Raw genomic sequence first — 18619 nt, 5'->3', positions numbered from 1 at the left:
CAGGGCTGGGGCCAGGGCTATTGGTTGGTTCACTGCTAGGATTTGGTTCAGGGCTAGAGTAAGGTTCAGGGCTAGGTTCAGGACTAGGATTGGCTTCATGCCTAGGGTTGGGTCCCTAGCTAAGGTTAGGATCGCGGCTAGGTTCAGGGGTAAGGTTAGATTTGCGGCTAGTTTCAGGGCTAGGGTTAGGCTCAGAGCCAGGATTGGGATCAGGGCATGGGTTGGGTTCCAGGCTAATGTTAGATGCACATTCTGGGATGAGGTGCCAAGCCTACTCCCCAGGATGGGCAGGGTTCACGAAGGGGAAGGTTCAAAGACTTGCCACCTTTGTGAGCTTCCCCAGGCCACTTGCTGCTTTCAGCAACTGGCCCTCACAGGTTCTGACCCCCACTTTGGGCGGGAGAACTGGCGGGAAAAACAAGAGAGGAAAAGAGGTTTGGCCACCTCTGCCAACTCCACCCCTCAGGTGGAGGAGGCGAGGTGAAGCACAACTCTAAGTCATCCTGCAGATAGGGGGGGGGCTCAGCCAACCAGGCACAGGCTCATGCCCCGCTCCCACTGGAGGGTGGCAAAATAGGGGTGTACCCACCCCAGGGAAGGGACCCACTAGTCCCTGCCTTTTACCTACCTGTAATGCCCCTAAATCTAGTATTTAAGGGCACCCCTGAACCTTGCTTCTTCAGACCAGAAGAAACTACAAGAAAAGAAGAACAAAGACCAAACAGCTGTGTAGAAGCTAACAAGAGGACGACGCACAATGACATTGGCCCCAGCCCTACCAGCCTGTTTCCACTGCGAACCTGCTCTTGCGAAATCCCTGTGTGTCTTGCAGCCAGCAACCTCGAACACCCCGGAGGACCCGCCTGCCTCAGCCTCAAAGACTGTGTCTCCCTTGATGACCAGATTTGTTCACCTACAACCTCTGGCTCTGGCCGGACACCGCAAATCTGCACCACTCTGCACCCTCCGTCCACGGCCCGAGCTTGAGTGGGTAAACACCACAAGGAAGTCCCCCCAGCGATCCTAACCCGCAATCCGGCAACCAATGACTTGCCTCAAACCTCCAGGCGACGCCTGCAGCCTAAATCCGGAAGGTCCACCCAACCGCGACCAGGAGGTGGTAAGAAAATCCGACCCCAAAAGGCAACCTCTGCACCCGACACCCCATGGCCTTGGGTGGCCAAATCGACGGTGCGTAACCAACCCCTAACTTCCCAACTTACCTCTGGAAATGGTGGCCGCACCCAGGAGACCTTCGTCCCCAAGCCTGCAGTGCTGTTGCAAACCGGAGGTTCCCCATTGCAAACAACAGGGCGCCCTACGTCGAAACAGTACCCTGCACCTAGCCGCCCTGGTGCAGCTGATGGTGTTATGTTATGTTAATAATGATTTATTAAGCGCACTGACACCCATTGGTTTCCTGGCGCTATTGAAGACAAAGGACGAGGTCAGAGTTGTAAGCCTGCAGAGTTAATGAAATGCTTGTTGGTAGAACCAGGTCTTTAAGGTTTTCCTAAATGAAATGAGGTCCGGACATAGCCGGATCTCAGGGGGGAAGGCATTCCACAAGCAAGGGGCCAATGTGCCGAATCTGCAACCGCCTGTGCGTTTGCGTTTAAAAGATGGTATCTGTAGAAGGCCTTGGTGAGCCGAGCGCAGATTTCGGGACGGGGCATGCTTCATAATAAGTTTCGTAATAAATTTAGGACTTTGACAATGAAGCGCTTTAAAAATCATGCAGCCAACTTTGAAGGTGCAGCGCTGAGCCACAGGGAGCCAATGAAGTTTCTTCAAAAGGGGGTGGCTGATTGCCATCTGGGCTGACTCAAAATCAGCCTGGCTGCATGGTTTTGTACCATCTGAAGACGTTTCAGAAGGTACTGAGGGAGGCCCAGATAGATAGAGTTTGCGTAATCTAGGTGAGAGATCACGGTGGCGATCACCACCTGTGTCAAAGCTTCCAGGGTCAGAAGACGACGGACCTTCCGTATTTTCCTAAGTTGGAAAAGACACTTGGAGACCACCTGACCCACTTGTGTTTTGAGTGATAGGTCACTGTTCAAGGTGACACCAAGTGTCTTTGCCGAAGAGGAAGGGATTGGTGCCTGACCCATGTCCGTCGGCCAGTAATGTGAACCCCAGTGTTTGACACTGTCACCTGTGAGAACCAGCTCGGTTTTCCTGGGTTCAGCTTCAAATGATTTTGGTCCATCCAAGCTTGGATGAACCTCACTGTTGACTGAAAGATGGAAATGGATGCTTCCGAGTTGTCAATTGTAAAGAGTATCTGCAGGTCGTCTGCATAATTGAGCACCGTCACCTGGATTAGGGGAAAGATATAGAGATTAAACAGGTGGGATGACAGGGAGGAGCCCTGGGGTACGCCGCACGTGATGACCTGTTTGCTGCCAACTAAGTCACCCAGACGAACTGCCTGAGATCTGTCCTACTTTGTTTCCCCATTTAACCCGGGCTAAAGTCCAGGAGCTTAGATCTCACAACCAAGTGGCCTGCTTGTCGGCAGCCACTAACCAGAGGTCCCCTATCGCCCATTGGATAACACTGGGCCTCAGCACTCTGTACACGGCCGACCTAGTGCCGCTGAGGGTGTAACAAGAGTGCATCCTTGACCCCGGGGGACCCTTGAGTCTACCCCCAGAACCTCAACTCCCACTACCAAATACTTACCTTAACACCAATAACACTATTTTACTCCATTGGATAACATTGACTGTTTTTCTTGGAAATGTTTCTGTGTGGAGTTTGAAAAACTAAAGCAATTCTTTAAAATTGTACTGTTTAACAAAAACTCTTTTACTTACCTGTTTATAGGTAATGCCCCAGAGTAGTATCCAGGTATGCTACTCTGTGTAAGAAAAGTAATCTAAAAAGTAACTTACCTGGTATTTTACTGAAAAGCCGATTCAAGTCTATTTACTGTATTTACATAGTATTGCATTTCTCTGCAACCATACTGTAAGTCAAAACAAAGTGCATATACAATTACAAATTCAAACTGTTTACAAACTGCATTACTACTCTAAAGTATTTATTGCTTACCTGTGCCAGGCTCTCTTGGTTCTAGAAAATAAATTAACTAAAAGAATATTTTTATAACAAAAACAAATTGGTCTGAAGTTCAGTCTTTGAGTGTGTGAATTCATTTGCTGACTGAGTGTGTACAACAAATGCTTAACACTGTCCTGTGATACTGCTTGACCACTCTACCACAAATAGAAGATGAGGTGTTATCTAACTTCACCTCTGCTTACCTATGGGGTTCCACTGGACTCTGTGCACACCACAACTCACTTTGGTATAGTATATACAGAGCCAGCTTCCTACATACCAAACTTCTCAGTTTTCAGTGTAGCCATTAGGTGCTGTGGAGTTCGTAATGACAAACTCCCAGCACCATATACTCTTAATGGCAGCACTGCACTTACAATGTCTAAGAATGGACCTGGACACTGTAGGGGTACAGGGCTCATGCACCTGTACCCTCACCACTGGTATAGTGCATCCAGCTAGAGAGGTGACTGATCTATGCCAGGGCAGTAGGTTGTAGGCATGGCACACAGGGATGTGTGCCATGGCGACTCTTCACTTTGTTCTGCACCAAAACACGCAGCCTGCAAAGGCAGTGTGTGTGTGTGTGTAAAGGCACAGGGCCTCTAAGGGTGGCACAATAAGTGCTGCAGCCCTTAGAGGTCTTCCCTGGTCACAGTGCCCTGGGTAGCTGTGGTACCATTTACAAGGGGCTGACCTGTGGCCAGAGATGCCAATTGGGTTTGGGTTCGTTTTTATGAAAGAACACAGGCCCTGGGACCATGATTGGCAGGGACCCAGGACACATCTAGTCAAAAGTGCATCAGTAGTCTGGCAACAAGTGTGGGGGTTACTGCAACTAAAACCCAGCTCTCACACTTAGTGATAGGGTTAGGTTCACAGATGGGTACAGGGCTAGGACTAGATTTGGGGGTACGGTTTGTTTCAGGGCAGAGTGAGTTTACTGCTAACTTTAGGTTCAGAGATATGGTTAGGCTCATGACTTGGGTTAGGGTTAGGGCGAGGACTAGGGTTGGGTTCAGGGTTAGGGTTGGGTTCAGGGTTAGGGATGGGTTCAGGGCTAGGGATGGGTTCATTTCTAATTTTGGGTTCAGAGCTAGGATCAGTCTAGGGTTAGGCTCAGGACTAAGGATAGGGCCAGGACTATGGTTGGGTTCAGGGCTAGAGTTGGGTACATGCTAGGGTTGAGTTAACTGCTAAGTTTGGGTTCAGGGCGTCGCCGACTTCGTACGAAAGCAATAGTGTGCTCCTAACCCAAATGGTTTCCACACAAAACCGGCATAATTTAATGGCAAGACAGAGCCGGTGTCCACTTAGTGGACACAAATGAGACCCAGTGCTCGTCCAGGCAATGTCATTTTGTATAGACTGATACCTGTAGTTTGTGTCTAGATGCAGGCTCACTGTAGCATTTAAACACAGAGTATAGGCACCTGCCTTGCCGGGCACAAACCCAGATGACAATGAAGGTTTGAAGTTAGAAAGTACCCCGTAGGGTGTAGTAGTGAATCCCTGGGGCACTTGGAAACAGAGTAATTTTTGTGACTCCTCTGAAACGTACTGTGCCACTGAAGTGGGACACCGTAGCAAGAGAGGGACACCTCTTCCAAGGTAGCAGGACAAGAAGAGCTGGAACTGGCACTGGTGAGTCGACTGATGACAAGGTCACTGGTGGGGCTCAGGGTGCCAGTTTGCTAGTGATGAGAAGAAAAGATACAGGAAATTCTTTACCTTGGAGTTTCTTGAGGCGTCCAATTTCACTAGTCAAATGCCGTACGCATAGTTTCTCTTGAAGCTCGTCGCACAACAAAATGTAGTAACGAGGTCCATACGTGTAGAGGATCTTCAGATGTTTATTTGTAGTTAGTTACAGGACATGCAGTTAATACCAATACAGAACCCCACCAGGAGCAGTCAGCAGGCTGCTCAGCCAGCATGCTGCTCAGCCCTTCTCAACTGGCACTTCTGACTCCCAACATTCTGTAACACATCATCCATGGAACGTTCCACTGGGAGAACATGAGGTGACCTGAATAACATCAAAGGCAGGATCCTACAGGCTCATACTAGGTGTGAGACGGTGCAGCGGGCTCCCCTACCTCGACACTGCCTCCCACTCACGTACCTCCTTCCTTTCCGCTGGGACTGCAACCCCGCGAACACTTCCCCGTGTCAGAAACGGGGCTCGGAGCAGCAACCATACCAACCGGACCCCCGCCCTTCTCTCTCTTACAGGAACCAACCAGAGAACAGCGTCCAGAGGAAGTACATCCCTCTGACCCCGGAAGTCCAGCCCCCGTGGCAGCGCCAGAACAGGGAAAAGCCGAGACCAGGGACCAGAACGCCGTCGGAGCATTGTGGCAGGACACTCGGACTGGAGCGGAAGAAGGAGAGCAGGGGTACGACGAAGACGTGTGGACCGAAGAGTGGTGGAGTCCTCAGGAGGTGGCTGAAGAGCAGCCGCGATTCACTGGAGAGTTGCGGCGGACCTTGTGAGTACCCTACAACTTTCTTTTTGGTGCTCGCTAGGAGCTCGCTGTAAAGACCCTGTAAATAACCCCCACCTCCGTAGAACCACGTTCCTTGCACTGTATCATATCTGTATAGCACCCTCACAGCGTAAGAAGCCCTTCCACACACGACCCGAATCAACACCCTTGCTGTCTGCCGCCCTGCTTTTCCTCCACCCCAATACCTCCCTTCCCTCACTGTCTCTTTCCTCCCCCCCTCACTGCCCGGGTGACGGTGACAGTTACATTTGTGCCTTGAGGCCCAAGATAGGACTAACGGTCCCTTGTTTTCTTCTCTTGCTGCCCTCCGTGGATCCTCCCAATACAGGAGCCGTCATCGGACTTCCTGAAGACCTGGACCCGACCCCAAGACCCGGAGCGGACACCGGCATCAACCCCTGGAACTTATTTTTTCTGCTGTGACTTTACTTTCTGCCTTCTGTGATAAATCTAACAGCATAGCCCACTATATTCGGCCTCCTTGCCTGCGTTTCCGGCCTGCAGCACACCCACCATCACATCAGGGTTGGGTTAACTTCCATATTTGGGTTCAGAGCTAGGTTCAGGGCTATATTTATGCTTAGTGCTAGATGCTAGAAGTAGGTTCAGAGCTAGGTTTGGGGCAAGAGTTAAGCTTGGTGCTAGGTTCACAGCTAGGTTTGTGGCTAAGGTTAGATTCAGATCTACAGTTTGGTTAGTTAAGTTTTGTAGTGATATTGTTAGTATAGGATACCTATTATGCTCACACTGTTTGAACACTCAGCTGCTGAGGATACCAGTACTGGTTGCACAAGAACAGCACGTGAGCACAACACAGGAGTTGAAGCATCTTAAACATCTAAAAGAGGAGGGCCATATGTAACAGCTGTAATAGGATGGAGCAAACCTGCCTTCTATAATCCTACAGATAGGTAAAGATTCTAAAATAATTTATATGTGAGATTAACGTCATGAAAAGCAAGAAAGAGCCACGTCACTGGAAAGCAAGCGAGAGGTTGCTTCTGCCGCGGTGTGCATTGTAGCAGTGTGGGTAGATCTATCATATCAAACATAACAGAGGCACCTTACAAAATCAACAGTGAAACCCAGCCTAACAGCACACTAAAGTAGAGAGAAAAAAGAGTGAGACATCAGAAGACACAGGGTAAACAAGAGAGACCGACCAAGTGGAGAAAGGAAAAGAGATGAAAGAGTGAGAAAGGAGAATGTCAGGCTGAGAGGAAGAAAAAGGGAGACAGAGTGAGTACAAAGTTTGTTCTCTACAGTGGCCCATTAAGTGTGGAGACATGCCTATATTCACAGCTCTTCAACACCACCATCTTTCATACATTTTTGTTCTTTAAATATTTCCTGGCATAAGGCACAAACTTTCAGTGACAGGAAGTATTCAAAGAATGTTAAAATATTAATGATATCGTCCAAAAGGGCAAAATATTCACTATCCGGGCACTACAAGAGAAGGAATATGCTACTTACCAGTATGCATCTGTTCTTGGCATGTAGGGCTGCTGACATTCATATCTGTGCATAGATCGCCGCCTAGTGTTGGGTCCGGATGATTGCACCTTACTTTCCTGGAAGAGTCTTCGAAGTATCACGAGATAGGTGACTCCTCCCCTGGACTACAGTGCGCATGGGCATCTTCTCCATCCTCAGATTGTTTTTCGCCATTGTGGCAGAGATGGAGATAGTAAAGTAAGAGATGGCCTTGCAAAAGATAATGCTGCAGCTGCAACATGCACCGGGGAGGAGGGTGGGCGATGTGAATGTCAGCAGCCCTACATGCCAAGAACAGATGCATACTGGTACGTAGCATATTCCGTTCGAGGCATGTGGGCTGCTGAATTCATATCTGTGCATAGACTGTACAGCAGTATCTCCTCTAGCGGTGGTTACCTGTGCCAGCTGCAGCAGTTTGAAAGAGAGTTTTGAGGACAGCCTGGCCTACAGCAGCTTGCTGCTTTGCTTGCACGTCTACACAGTAGTGTTTTATGAAAGTGTGTATGGTAGTCCATGTGGCTGCTCTACATATGTCTTTAAGAGGAATATTTCCTAGGAAAGCCATGAATGCCCCAATTTTACGCGAGGAGTGTGATCTTGGGGTGACAGTTAAAGTGCGTTTAGCCTTTTGATAACATATCTGAATGCATTTAACAATCCAACTGGATATTCCTGACTTTGATATGGGATTCCCCTTATGTTGTGGTGAAAAAGCAACAAATAATTGCTTTGTTTTTCTAAATTATTTTGTTCTGTCCACATAATAAAGCAGAGCTCTCTTTACATCGAGTGTGTGTAGGGCTCTTTCAGCTACTGACTGTGGATTTTGGAAGAACACTGGCAGTTCTATTGATTGATTAATATGCAAAGTGGATATGACCTTTGGCATAAACTTAGGGTTTGTTCTAAGAACTACCTTGTTAGCATGTATTTGCATGAAGGGTTCTTGAATTGTTAGTGCTTGTAGCTCGCTAACTCGCCTGAGTGAGGTAATGGCAATCAAGAATGCCACCTTCCATGTTAGAAATTGCAATTCGCATGAGTGTAGAGGTTCGAAAGGAGCTCCCATAAGTCTGGTAAGTACTATATTTAGGTTCCAGACTGGGGAAGGTGGGTGCCTTGAAGGAATAACTCTTTTAAGACCCTCCATAAAAGCCTTGATTGCTGGTACTCTAAACAGTGAAAGGTGTTGCCTGTTTTGAAGGTATGCTGCTATAGCAGCGAGGTGTAGTCTTATCGAAGAGTATGCTAGGTTGCATCTTTGAAGATGCAGTAGGTAACATATAATATTCAGTATGGTAGTATCTAATGGGTTGATTTGGTTATTGTTGCAGTAAATAACAAATCTCTTCCATTTAGCTGCATAGCATGCTCTAGTAGTTGGTCGTCTTGCCTCCTTAATGATGTTCATGCAGTCTGGAGGCAAGTTAAGGCATCCAAATTCTGAGACTTCAGGAGCCAGATCGCTAGGTTCATCTGATTGGGATCTGGGTGTCTGATTTCTCCATGGTTCTGAGTTAGAAGATGGGGTGCGAGGCGCAGCCTTTGATGAGGAACTACTGAAAGCTCCAGGAACGTTGTGTACCATGGCTGTCTCTCCCATGTGGGAGCAACTAGGATGAGTGTGAGTGACTGTTGCCGCAGTTTGCGTGCCACCAGCGGAATCAGTGGTGCTGGGGAAAAAGCGTACGCAAATCTGCCTGACCAGTTCATCCATATCGCATTGCCCTGTGACAACGGATGTGTACCGGCATTTTGAGTTTTCGTTTGTGGCAAACAGGTCTATCTCTGGGTGCCCCCACTGTTTGAAGACTGGCTGGAGAACTTGGGGGTGAATCTCCCATTTGTGTAGTTGTTGGCTGTGTCTGATGAGCAGATCCGCTATTTGATTGTCTTTCCCTGGGAGGTGTTCTGCCAGGAGAAAGATGTCTTTTGGAATTGCCCACTTCCATATGCTCTGTGCCAAGTGGGACAGCTGTGGAGAGTGTGTTCCTCCCTGTTTCTGGATATAGTACATGGCTGTCATGTTGTCCGTCCGGATCAACACAGTCTTGTTGTACAAGTATTTTTGGAATGCTTTAAGGGCTAGGAATATTGCTAGCAACTCTAGTTGGTTGATATGCAGGTTCTTTTGTTTGAGTGTCCAGAGCCCTTGTACTGTGTATTGAAGTAGGTGGGCTCCCCAACCTGTTAGTGATGCGTCCGCTGTTAGTACTAGTTGTGGAACTTGATCTTGGAACAGTCGCCCCTTGGAAGGGTTTTGTGTGTTCCACCACTGCAGAGAGTTGTAAGCGCGACTGTCTACCAACACTAGGTCTTTTAGTTGTCCTTGAGCTTGGTTCCACTGCCGTGCTAGGCATTCTTGCAATGGACGCATTTGAAGTCGGGCATGGGGGACAATGAATATGCAGGAGGACATCATGCCTATGAGCTGCATGAAGACTCGAGCTGGCAAGGAGTGTTGTGGCAGAAATTTGCAAATGAGCATCTGCATGCTGGCTATCCTCGCTGAGTTTGGATATGCCTTTGCCACTGAGGTATCTATAGTAGCTCCCAGGTATTGTTGTGTGTGGGATGGTTGTAGATGCGATTTTGTGTAGTTTATCGAAAAACCTAGGCTGTGTAGCAGCTGAAGTGTTTGAGACGTGTCTCTTGCACACTGTTCGTACGATTTTGCTTGTATTAGCCAATCGCCTAGGTATGGAAACACGTGGATGTGTTGCCTCCTGAGATGTGCAGCTAATGTCGTTAAGCATTTTGTAAACACTCTTGGAGCCGTGGTTACCCCGAAGGGGAGAACTTTGAATTAGTAGTGTTGACCTTCTATTGTGAACCCGAGATATTTTCTGTGAGTTGGATGGATGGGTATGTGAAAATACGCATCCTTGAGATCCAATGTTGCTAGGAAGTCTCCTTGCTGGAGCAACGGGAGCACTTGCTGTAGTGTGATCATATGGAAGTGCTCCGACAGTATGTATTGATTTAGGGGTCTGAGGTCCAATATTGGTCTGAGGGAACCTTCCTTCTTGGGAATAAGTTAGTATAGTGAGTATACTCCTGTCCCTTGGTGTTGGAAAGGGACTGGGTCTATGGCCCTTTTTTTCCAGCATGCATTTCACCTCTTGTTGTAGCAGGGTGATGTGTTCTTTGGACATAGGGTGGTGTCTGGGTGGTACCTCTTATTGTAGCAGGGTGATGTGTTCTTTGGACATAGGGTGGTGTCTGGGTGGTATGTTTGGTGGAGTAGAAGTGAGTTCTAGGCAATAACCATACTGGATAATTTGTCTCACCCACCTGTCTGTGGTAATTGCGTTCCAGACTGGTAGGAATTGTTGGATCCTGCCTCCGACCGGTTTTAGATGGTCTGGAGGTAGTGTGACGAAGTCACTGTTTTGCAGCATTGGAGGCTCTGGGGTTATTGCCTCCGCGTCCTCTTCCCTTATTATTGTTGCCCCTATAACCTTCTCTGTTGGAGTTCTTGTTAAAGGAACCTAGGGTGCTGCTTTTGTATGTAGATGAGGTTTTTGAAGTATTGCCCCGTGTTGCTGCTCTGTATGATGAGCGTCGAAAGGAACCTCTGTCTTGTTGAAACTGCAATGCACCCATTGATTTTACCGTTTCTGTATCCTTTTTCATTTTGTCTAAAATGGTGTCGACTGCAGGGCCGAAAAGGAAGTCTTGATGGACTGGTTGGTTAAGAATGGTGGATTGTACCTCGTTCTTAAAGCCAGAAATACGTAGCCATGCATGTCTTCGTAGTAAGACGCTAGTGTTAATGGACCTGGCTGCAGTGTCAGCTGCGTCAAGCGCACATTTAATGGAGGCGTTTGTAATACATTTTCCCTCCTGTATGAGGTCATTAGCTTGGGCTTTGAAAGGCTCAGGCAGGTATAGCATTAAACTTTCAAGCTGGTCATAGTGTGCTCTGTCGTAACGAGCTAGTAGAGCTTGTGTATTTGCAATTCTCCATGAATTGGAGGCTTGTGATGCTACCCTTTTACCCGAGGTCTCTAGTATTTTGGACTCCTTATCAGGAGGTGGAGCTTCTCCTGTTGTCTGTGAGTTGGCCCTTTTGCGTGCATTAGCCGCTACTAGTGAATCTAATGGTAACTGACCTCTGATATAAGTAGCGTCTGTAGGGGCCGCTCTATATTTCTTTTCAATCCTGGGATTGATTACGCGTGCCCTGGCTGTATCTTTAAATATATCTGGTGCGTATTTTAATACCCCTTTCAACATAGGAAGTGTTCTGACATTTTTCTCAGAAGTAGGGAATGTGTCAAATAAAAAGTCTTCGTCTATTGGGTCATTGTGCATGTCTTCGTTGTGGTACTGCGCTGCCCTATCTATTACCTGGTTGAAGACAATGGTGACGTCAGTAGGTGACGGCTTTGTTGGGTATGAGGAGGTGTCAGGGATGGGATGCGTGTCATATGGATCAGTCGGCTCTGCCCTGGTTCATTTTGGGGGTTAGGATCCTCTGGATAGTTATAATCATATTGAGGATCTTCCCCTGTGTTGCCCTCATTGTCCCCAGAGTGCGCAGGAGAGTAAGGAGCAAAAGGCGTAGTAAGCATAGTGGGATAGAAAGGAATGAAGGGTCTAGAGGGAGAAGTCCCAAAGTCCTTCTTCTTTAGAGGAATGGGGGAATGAGAGTCCGTGTCCAATGGCCTCTTCTTCCTGTGTAGGATTGTGACTTTACCAGTCTCAGGGTTTATATATATTTTAGCCTGATCCTCTGAAAGATCTGGATGGAAGAGTTCTTCTTCCACTGTCCGTGGTTGTGTCTTTGACTTCTTTGGCTTAGTCTTATTTGGATCGACCGTTGCCTTCGGGTCGACAACCTTTTTTGGTTCGACGACTTTAGGTGCCTTATTGCTTTTTCTCGGCTTGGCCTCTTTGTCCGGGTCGACGACTGATTGCGGATCGACTGGTTTTTTAGGAGCACTTGTCTTTGGTTCGGTGCCTTTGTTTGGCTCGATAACCTTCTTCGGCTGTGCCACAGGCTTCGGTACGACGCCCTCTGTGTCGGCGACCTTCTTCGGTTCGACGACCTTCGGCGCAGCGGCCTTCTTTGGGTCGACGGCCTTCTTCGGGTCGGTGCCCTACTTTGGCTCGACGGCCTTCTTTGGTTGGGCGCCCTTTGGCTCGATGGCCTTCTTCGGGTCGACGCTCTTAGGCTGTACGGCCTTCTTTGGTTCGACGCCCTTCGGGTCGAGGACCTTTTTGGGTTCTAGAACCTTCTTTGGGATAACGATACTTGGACCTGGGGTCTCTGAAGGCTTAAACTTTGTTTTCGGAGCTGAGCCGGACAGGGGGGCTGCTGAATGATGTTTTGGATCTTGGCTAAGGCTTTTAGGCGATGCCTCGATCGGAGCCTTCTGTAACGGGGTAATAGGTGTCGGGGCAATGTACTCACGGTTTGCCCCGGTGGGATTTCGTCATCGGAGTCAGAGTGGTTCTCGACGGTGACGATCTCTAGATCTGAATCTTCCTCTTCTGGAAGTTCTTGTTCATCCTCAAAGATGTTGTCTGGTTCCGGTGCCTGTCGCTGCATCTCTTGCCTAGCGGCCCGTCGAATCCGGATGTTTTTTTTTCCGAACGGAATTGGGCACAGGCTGAGCAGGTTTCTTCCTTGTGGTCTGGTGATGGGCACTTGTTGCATACTGTGTGTTTGTCAGTATGCGGGAACTAAGAGTGGCATTGTGGGCACCTTTTGAACGGTCTTCTTTCCATCGACAGCAGGCCCACGTGGCGGCTAAAAGGCCCAACGGCCCGCGTCGACGACCGGGTCAAGATGGAAAGCTTGATCGAGTCAAGAAGTACCGAGCGAGAACAATACCGTCGAAGTCAGAGGCCTTTTAGCCTCTAGAAAAGTTTAGTTTTGATTCCGAAGTTGGAGTATAGGAATAGCATCCGAACCCAATGGTGGAAAAAAACAATCTGAGGATGGAGAAGATGCCCATGGGCACTGTAGTCCAGGGGAGGAGTCACCTATCTCGTCATACTTCGAAGACTCTTCCAGGACAACAAGGTGCAATCTTCCGGACCCAACACTAGGCGGCGATCTATGCACAGATATGAATTCAGCAGCCCACATGCCTCGAACATGTAAGTTAACTAAAGGGGAGACATTTCGGTATCTGCAGATTCCCCATGCCTTAATAACGGCACTCCCAGATATGAGGACCCTTCCGGAATCTTCCCCACTGGAGGACTGGCTGCTCTCGGAAGCAATTCCAGATAAAGCTATATCATTAACATACTGCAAACTTTGCAATAACCTACCTGACCCCTTCCAAGCTTTACGTAGTTGGTGGAAAGCGGACATAGGGGACATTGATGATGAGGACTGGCAGATGGCGCTAATGTCACCAAGGGAGGTGGCTCCCTTTCCCTGCACAGCTTTCAACTGATCCAAATGAAAATCTTACATAGAACCTACCACATCGGGGTCACGCTAACGAAAATGGGACAAAGGCAGGACGCATTTTGTCTGAGGGGATGTCACCAGGAGGCGTCTTTCTACCACACATTATGGGAATGCCCGTTCATACGACCCATATGGAAGGGGGCAACAACACATATGCAGGAGGCACTGGTCAAAGAGGTCAACCTCACTCCACCACTGGGACTTTTAAATATCTGTGACGAGACCGATCCCACGGAGGCAGAACATCAACTGGCTACTCTGGGGTACACACTTGTTAAGAGAGCAATAGTGATGAAATGGAGAGAAGGGAGAGGCCAACAAAAACGACCTGGGCGTCTGAACTCAATAAGTGCATGATTGCTGAAAAAGAACTCTCTAAATCTCAAGGATGTCCCAAAAAATGGGATAAAAAATGTCTGGTGCGGGAGGAGCTACGCCAGCTGCCAAGATGGCCGCATAAGCTCCCGGCTCCGCCGACCTCCGCCAGCAGCTCGTATATCCTGTTCTTAATCCTGCATTCGCACCAGACTCCCGGGTTCATGAAGTATTGCTGCTTCTAAAGGTGTAATCCCGAGGTTTTTATCTCATCGGACTCCGAAGATACGCCGTGTTTCCATTCTCGGCCTACCATTGTGTGGAAGCCGGGGCCTCGATTTCTAGACTATCCGGGTTGGAGTTGATCAACAACGGCCGCTGGACCTGGACGGAGTCCGGTCCCCCCAAGTGTCTCGTAACCTGTTGGTTTTCAGATGGTGGCATTGTGACCGGTCTACACCGTGAACACAAAAGCGGATCGCGCCGGCTGCCGTGTCTGGGGGTCCGACGCCCGGAGACCCTGCTGACCTCCCGGGGTGGATGGGCCGGGGCCCTCGCTATCGGCGACGGTGTCGATCTTACAAGACGGGGAGCGCCCACTGTGATCACTGGATTTGCGTGGCCTGTTGCCCCGGAGAAGCCGGCCTCCGGGGTACGAATCCAGCTCTGCCTCTTCGCAAGAGGAGATGGGGCGGACGGAAGGTACGCCATCGCTACAGGCCGTCATGGCCGCCATTGAGGCGCTCCATTCACAGTTCACGGTCGTATTCCGGACACTGAGCGTGCAAGTTGACGGTATCCTGGGACCGGTCTCTGACTCTCCATTAAGCTCTCACCCGCCTGCGATTCCAGCGATGCAATGTACATCTGAGTTCGAGGTCCCCGGACATAACCTGGATTTACTGTGCTTTTCCGATTCTCAATTCACAGTCGGTGAACCCGTGTTTGTCGCTAGCGTTCCCTGCTCGATCCTGCTGCCGCTTCATTCAGCTATGGACAATCTTCTGTGCTGTTACAAATCCCTCAGTGACTGTTGGACAGACGTGACCTCTCTGGACACTTTCCTTCGCTCGTTTTGTGGAACTCGTGACTTTCTCTCCATTTGCCGATCCTGCAACACCGAAGTGAACTTTGACGATCGTCCTGCATTTTCGATTGAGATGGTGGTTCAACTGGAAAAGACTTTTATGAAGTACCGTACTGGCCAGGGATGATCTTGAGGGCTTGGGTTCGGTGAAATAGCTTGACTTAATGTCGGGATTGTACCTATAACGTGAAGGGAGTTGGGTGGTGCCTTGCTATACCCCCCTGATTGGTTTGTAAATTTGCTTTATGTCGGTTTGATTCTATCTCGGGGTGATGGCTTCTGGCGGGGGGGGGTACGGGAGACCGGGGGTGTATTTGCTTTTTACGATTCTTCTCCTCCTCCATCTTTTCCCTTCCCTGGGGTTAGTTTAGAGGGCGACAGGCACGCTGCTAGTGGGGTTAGGTCGTAGCCATCCGCAGGGGTGCAGGGTGGGGGGCTGAGGGGGGGGTTCTTATTTTTCCTTTATTTTGTTCTATGACCTTTCTGTTTCCCTTTTCCCTTCTTCACAAGAAATGTGGCATGTTCTCTTGATCATTTCATCCTCATATCTGGGTGTCTAGGGTTGAAGTCTCATATTCAGTATTCTGGACGGACAGGATCCGATTATGTTTGCCCAAGGCTATCTGTACCGTGTTGCTTTATCTCAGCTCCAATTTGTATCGATGTTTTTCAGATGCCTATAACTGTTGTGTATCCTTAGACTGTTCTTCCTGTTCAATGTTATGATATGTTCCGCCAAATGATGCCTGATATCTGTATTTCTATTCTTGTGTTATAATTAATAAAAATATATATTAAAAAAAAAAATGTCTGGTTGGGGGGGGGGTTGGAATACATATCATGGGGACTTGTACATATATATATTTCCCCAAATGTGGAAATGGTCATGTCCAGAAAAGTTGATTGCTTGACTGCTATGATTGATTGATCACTTCTCCTGATATTACAAGATTGAACTGTATGCATAACAATGGTTGTGATGACTAAAATGTAATGTTCAATAAACAATTTTTTTTTAACTATATGAAAGATATAATAATGTAGAAGGGAAAGATTCCTTATCTTAACCAGAGTTCCTCAGTGTTGGTATCTTTCATACAGTTACCCCTTCTCAATTTACCCTTCCTGTTAGAACATGAAAGGCATATCAATCTAAATCCCAATGCTGAACAATTAAGAGGACGCCTGAAGGTCACCTGCGGGGGTACCATTAACTGGTTCCAATATAGCACAGAATGCTCCACTAACACAAGTAGGTACCTGGAGGTGAGATTTGGTGACAGACGGAGCCCACTTCATTGCTTCCTGCAAAATCATTCCACAGCGTGCCGCAAAATCCTTCACAATGCTCTGCAAGAAACACAATAATGGATCTGTTATTATTCACATTTACTATCCACACCTATCCAGAATATCACAACAATACAATTATATCCTCCATCTACTGTACTGGTAGCATTTTTGAAGGTGTGGCGTACAAGGTCTTTAATGTCTCGTTCAAAGCCTGGACTTTGCCAACTCTAGGTGCCTGGGATGTAGATGAATCTCATCCAGCATTTGCAGAGATCAAAGAATACTGTAGCTAGACTATTAAAGAGTATTCACACCATAGAGAACATATTTCTGCAATGAAGGCATCACATTCATTGCCACCATCTACATGTGTAGAATTTGAATTCTCGGGTCTGAAATATCACATAGGCAACATTAGGGTCCCAAGACTGCAGCAAAATAAACATTTGGTATATGGACTTAGCAGGCATTATGCTCAGTCTCATCTCTTCTCATTTATTTGGATCCAAAGAAGTGGAGGTACTTCCTTTATAGTTTGTGTTCCATGTCTGTGAAGCAACCCGCTTATTAATATCAGAGCTACCCCCACACAAACCATTCAAAGGAAGCCCATGAATAAAGACCCATTTTGAAAACGAACAGGACATACCTATAATGAATCTCATGTTATCTCTGTTTTCAAAGAAAATTGCTCACCACTAATTGGTGTTCTTAAATGAATAAGTGCTCTACAAAACCGCACAATTAGCATAACATAATATAATTTCTTTCAAGCATTTACCATCAACTACTAAGTTCCTAAGTAACGTTTGATATAACCTCTGTTCACCACAGAAAATAAATAATTATAAAATCAGAAAATAAATACTTCTAAAATCAGAAAATAAATACTTATAAAATAAACTATGTATAGACTGAAAACTTTCCATATCTTGCTACGATCTAATACATATTAGCAACTTGAAGGGTTTACATAAGTGAACTATGCAGGAATAAAGTCTACATCACAGATTAACAAATCCTTTACACATCCTCTCTGCACATTTTCTCTATTCATTGAAAAAATGCAATACAAAACAGAAGCACACTTCAGGGACTGGTTTCCCACGAATAAAATACCAGGCTTAATTTAGGTGACAGAGCCTGGCTAAAACTGGGTGCAATATTTCAAACTGCTTGGAAGGAGGTGTGAAAATTGATATATTACATTTCCCAAAAGAAAAGCACATTACGATTTGTAGCACTCAGGAAGCTTTAACAGTCAAGGAGAAAGCAGGCGAGTGTCTGTTACCCTTTTGGGCGGAAAACATTGAATTGAGCGCACTAAACTCACTTGTATTAAGCCGACTATTAATGCGTTGCAGAGACATCATGGTGGCACATGTGGCATGCAACTAATCTGGAACACAACACTGAAAGGAAGCATCTATTGTTCAGACAGTAGGAAACTGGAATTGCTTTGCAGTTATCCCCCCCACTTTTTATCCCCATGACTACTAGATGCTGGTTTTCAACTCTGACAGAGCACTGAGGCCTGCTAACCAGACCTCAATGTATGTGCTCTTTCCCTAAAACAAGTTAAGTGTAATTGTAACCCAAATAGCATGGACTTGAGCACCCTGTAAGTCTCTGGTCAATGAAACTCCTGGTACCTCAGCATGGGTACTATAGAGGGTCCCTAAGGGCTGCAGCATGTCTTATGCCAGCCTAAGGGACTCACATACAAATTGCATTCAGGCTGCTATTACAGACTGTGTTATGGTGCAAACCATAAGTGAAAACATGACATGACACACTAACTGTGTGACATGCCAAAGGCATATATGTAAATCACCCCTACAGCAGGCATTGTAGCCCTAAGGCAGGGTGCATTATATTAGATGTGAGGTCATATCTGCATGAGAAGATACGCCCCTTTGCTGTCTAGTTCCATTACTGGATGGTACAAGCGAACAGGGAAGCCATCTTAAGTATATGTACTGGGCACTGGTCATTACGAGTTCCCCAGCTACATGATAGCTTCACTGAAAATACTGCTGTTAGGTATCAAACACCTTGTCTTAATAAATCTGTACTAATGCCAGTACTAGAATTATTAGGACATGCACCAAGAGGTGCCCCTTGATATCTTACTAGTCTTCGAGAGTGCTGACTGACTGGATCCTTCCAGCCTGCCACCCCTGATGCGTTTCTGACCCCCTATAGGTGAGAGCCCATGCCCTCAGGAGATCAGAAACAATGCCTGTTCTGGCAGGAGGTGTTATCACCTCCTCCAGCAGGTTGGCTAGTCAATCTGCATTCCTAGGCCAGAGGCTTCAAAGCCTCTGCCGCCTTTGATATGCGACCCCGGCTTTCCCCAGCCCTGGGAGATGCCACCCCCTGCCCTGAGCCCCATTTGGCACCAGGATAGGC

The 18619-nt window shown here is 47.5% G+C and overlaps 1 protein-coding gene across 2 annotated transcripts in view; it reads right to left on the bottom strand.

The window, feature by feature from the left end:
- The window catches only part of PI4KA (phosphatidylinositol 4-kinase alpha), a 517988-nt gene that overhangs the window by 151919 nt on the left and 347450 nt on the right, over positions 1-18619 (bottom strand). For both annotated transcript variants that reach the window (XM_078667865.1, XM_078667866.1), the window contains exon 28: positions 16175-16264. In XM_078667865.1, the coding sequence (XP_078523991.1) occupies positions 16175-16264 (90 nt within the window). The remainder of the gene's footprint in view (positions 1-16174; positions 16265-18619) is intronic.

Source organism: Lissotriton helveticus, chromosome 11 (genome assembly GCF_964261635.1).
Source record: "Lissotriton helveticus chromosome 11, aLisHel1.1, whole genome shotgun sequence".
Classification (NCBI taxonomy): domain Eukaryota; kingdom Metazoa; phylum Chordata; class Amphibia; order Caudata; family Salamandridae; genus Lissotriton; species Lissotriton helveticus.
This window is presented reverse-complemented; position numbering and strand designations above follow the sequence as displayed.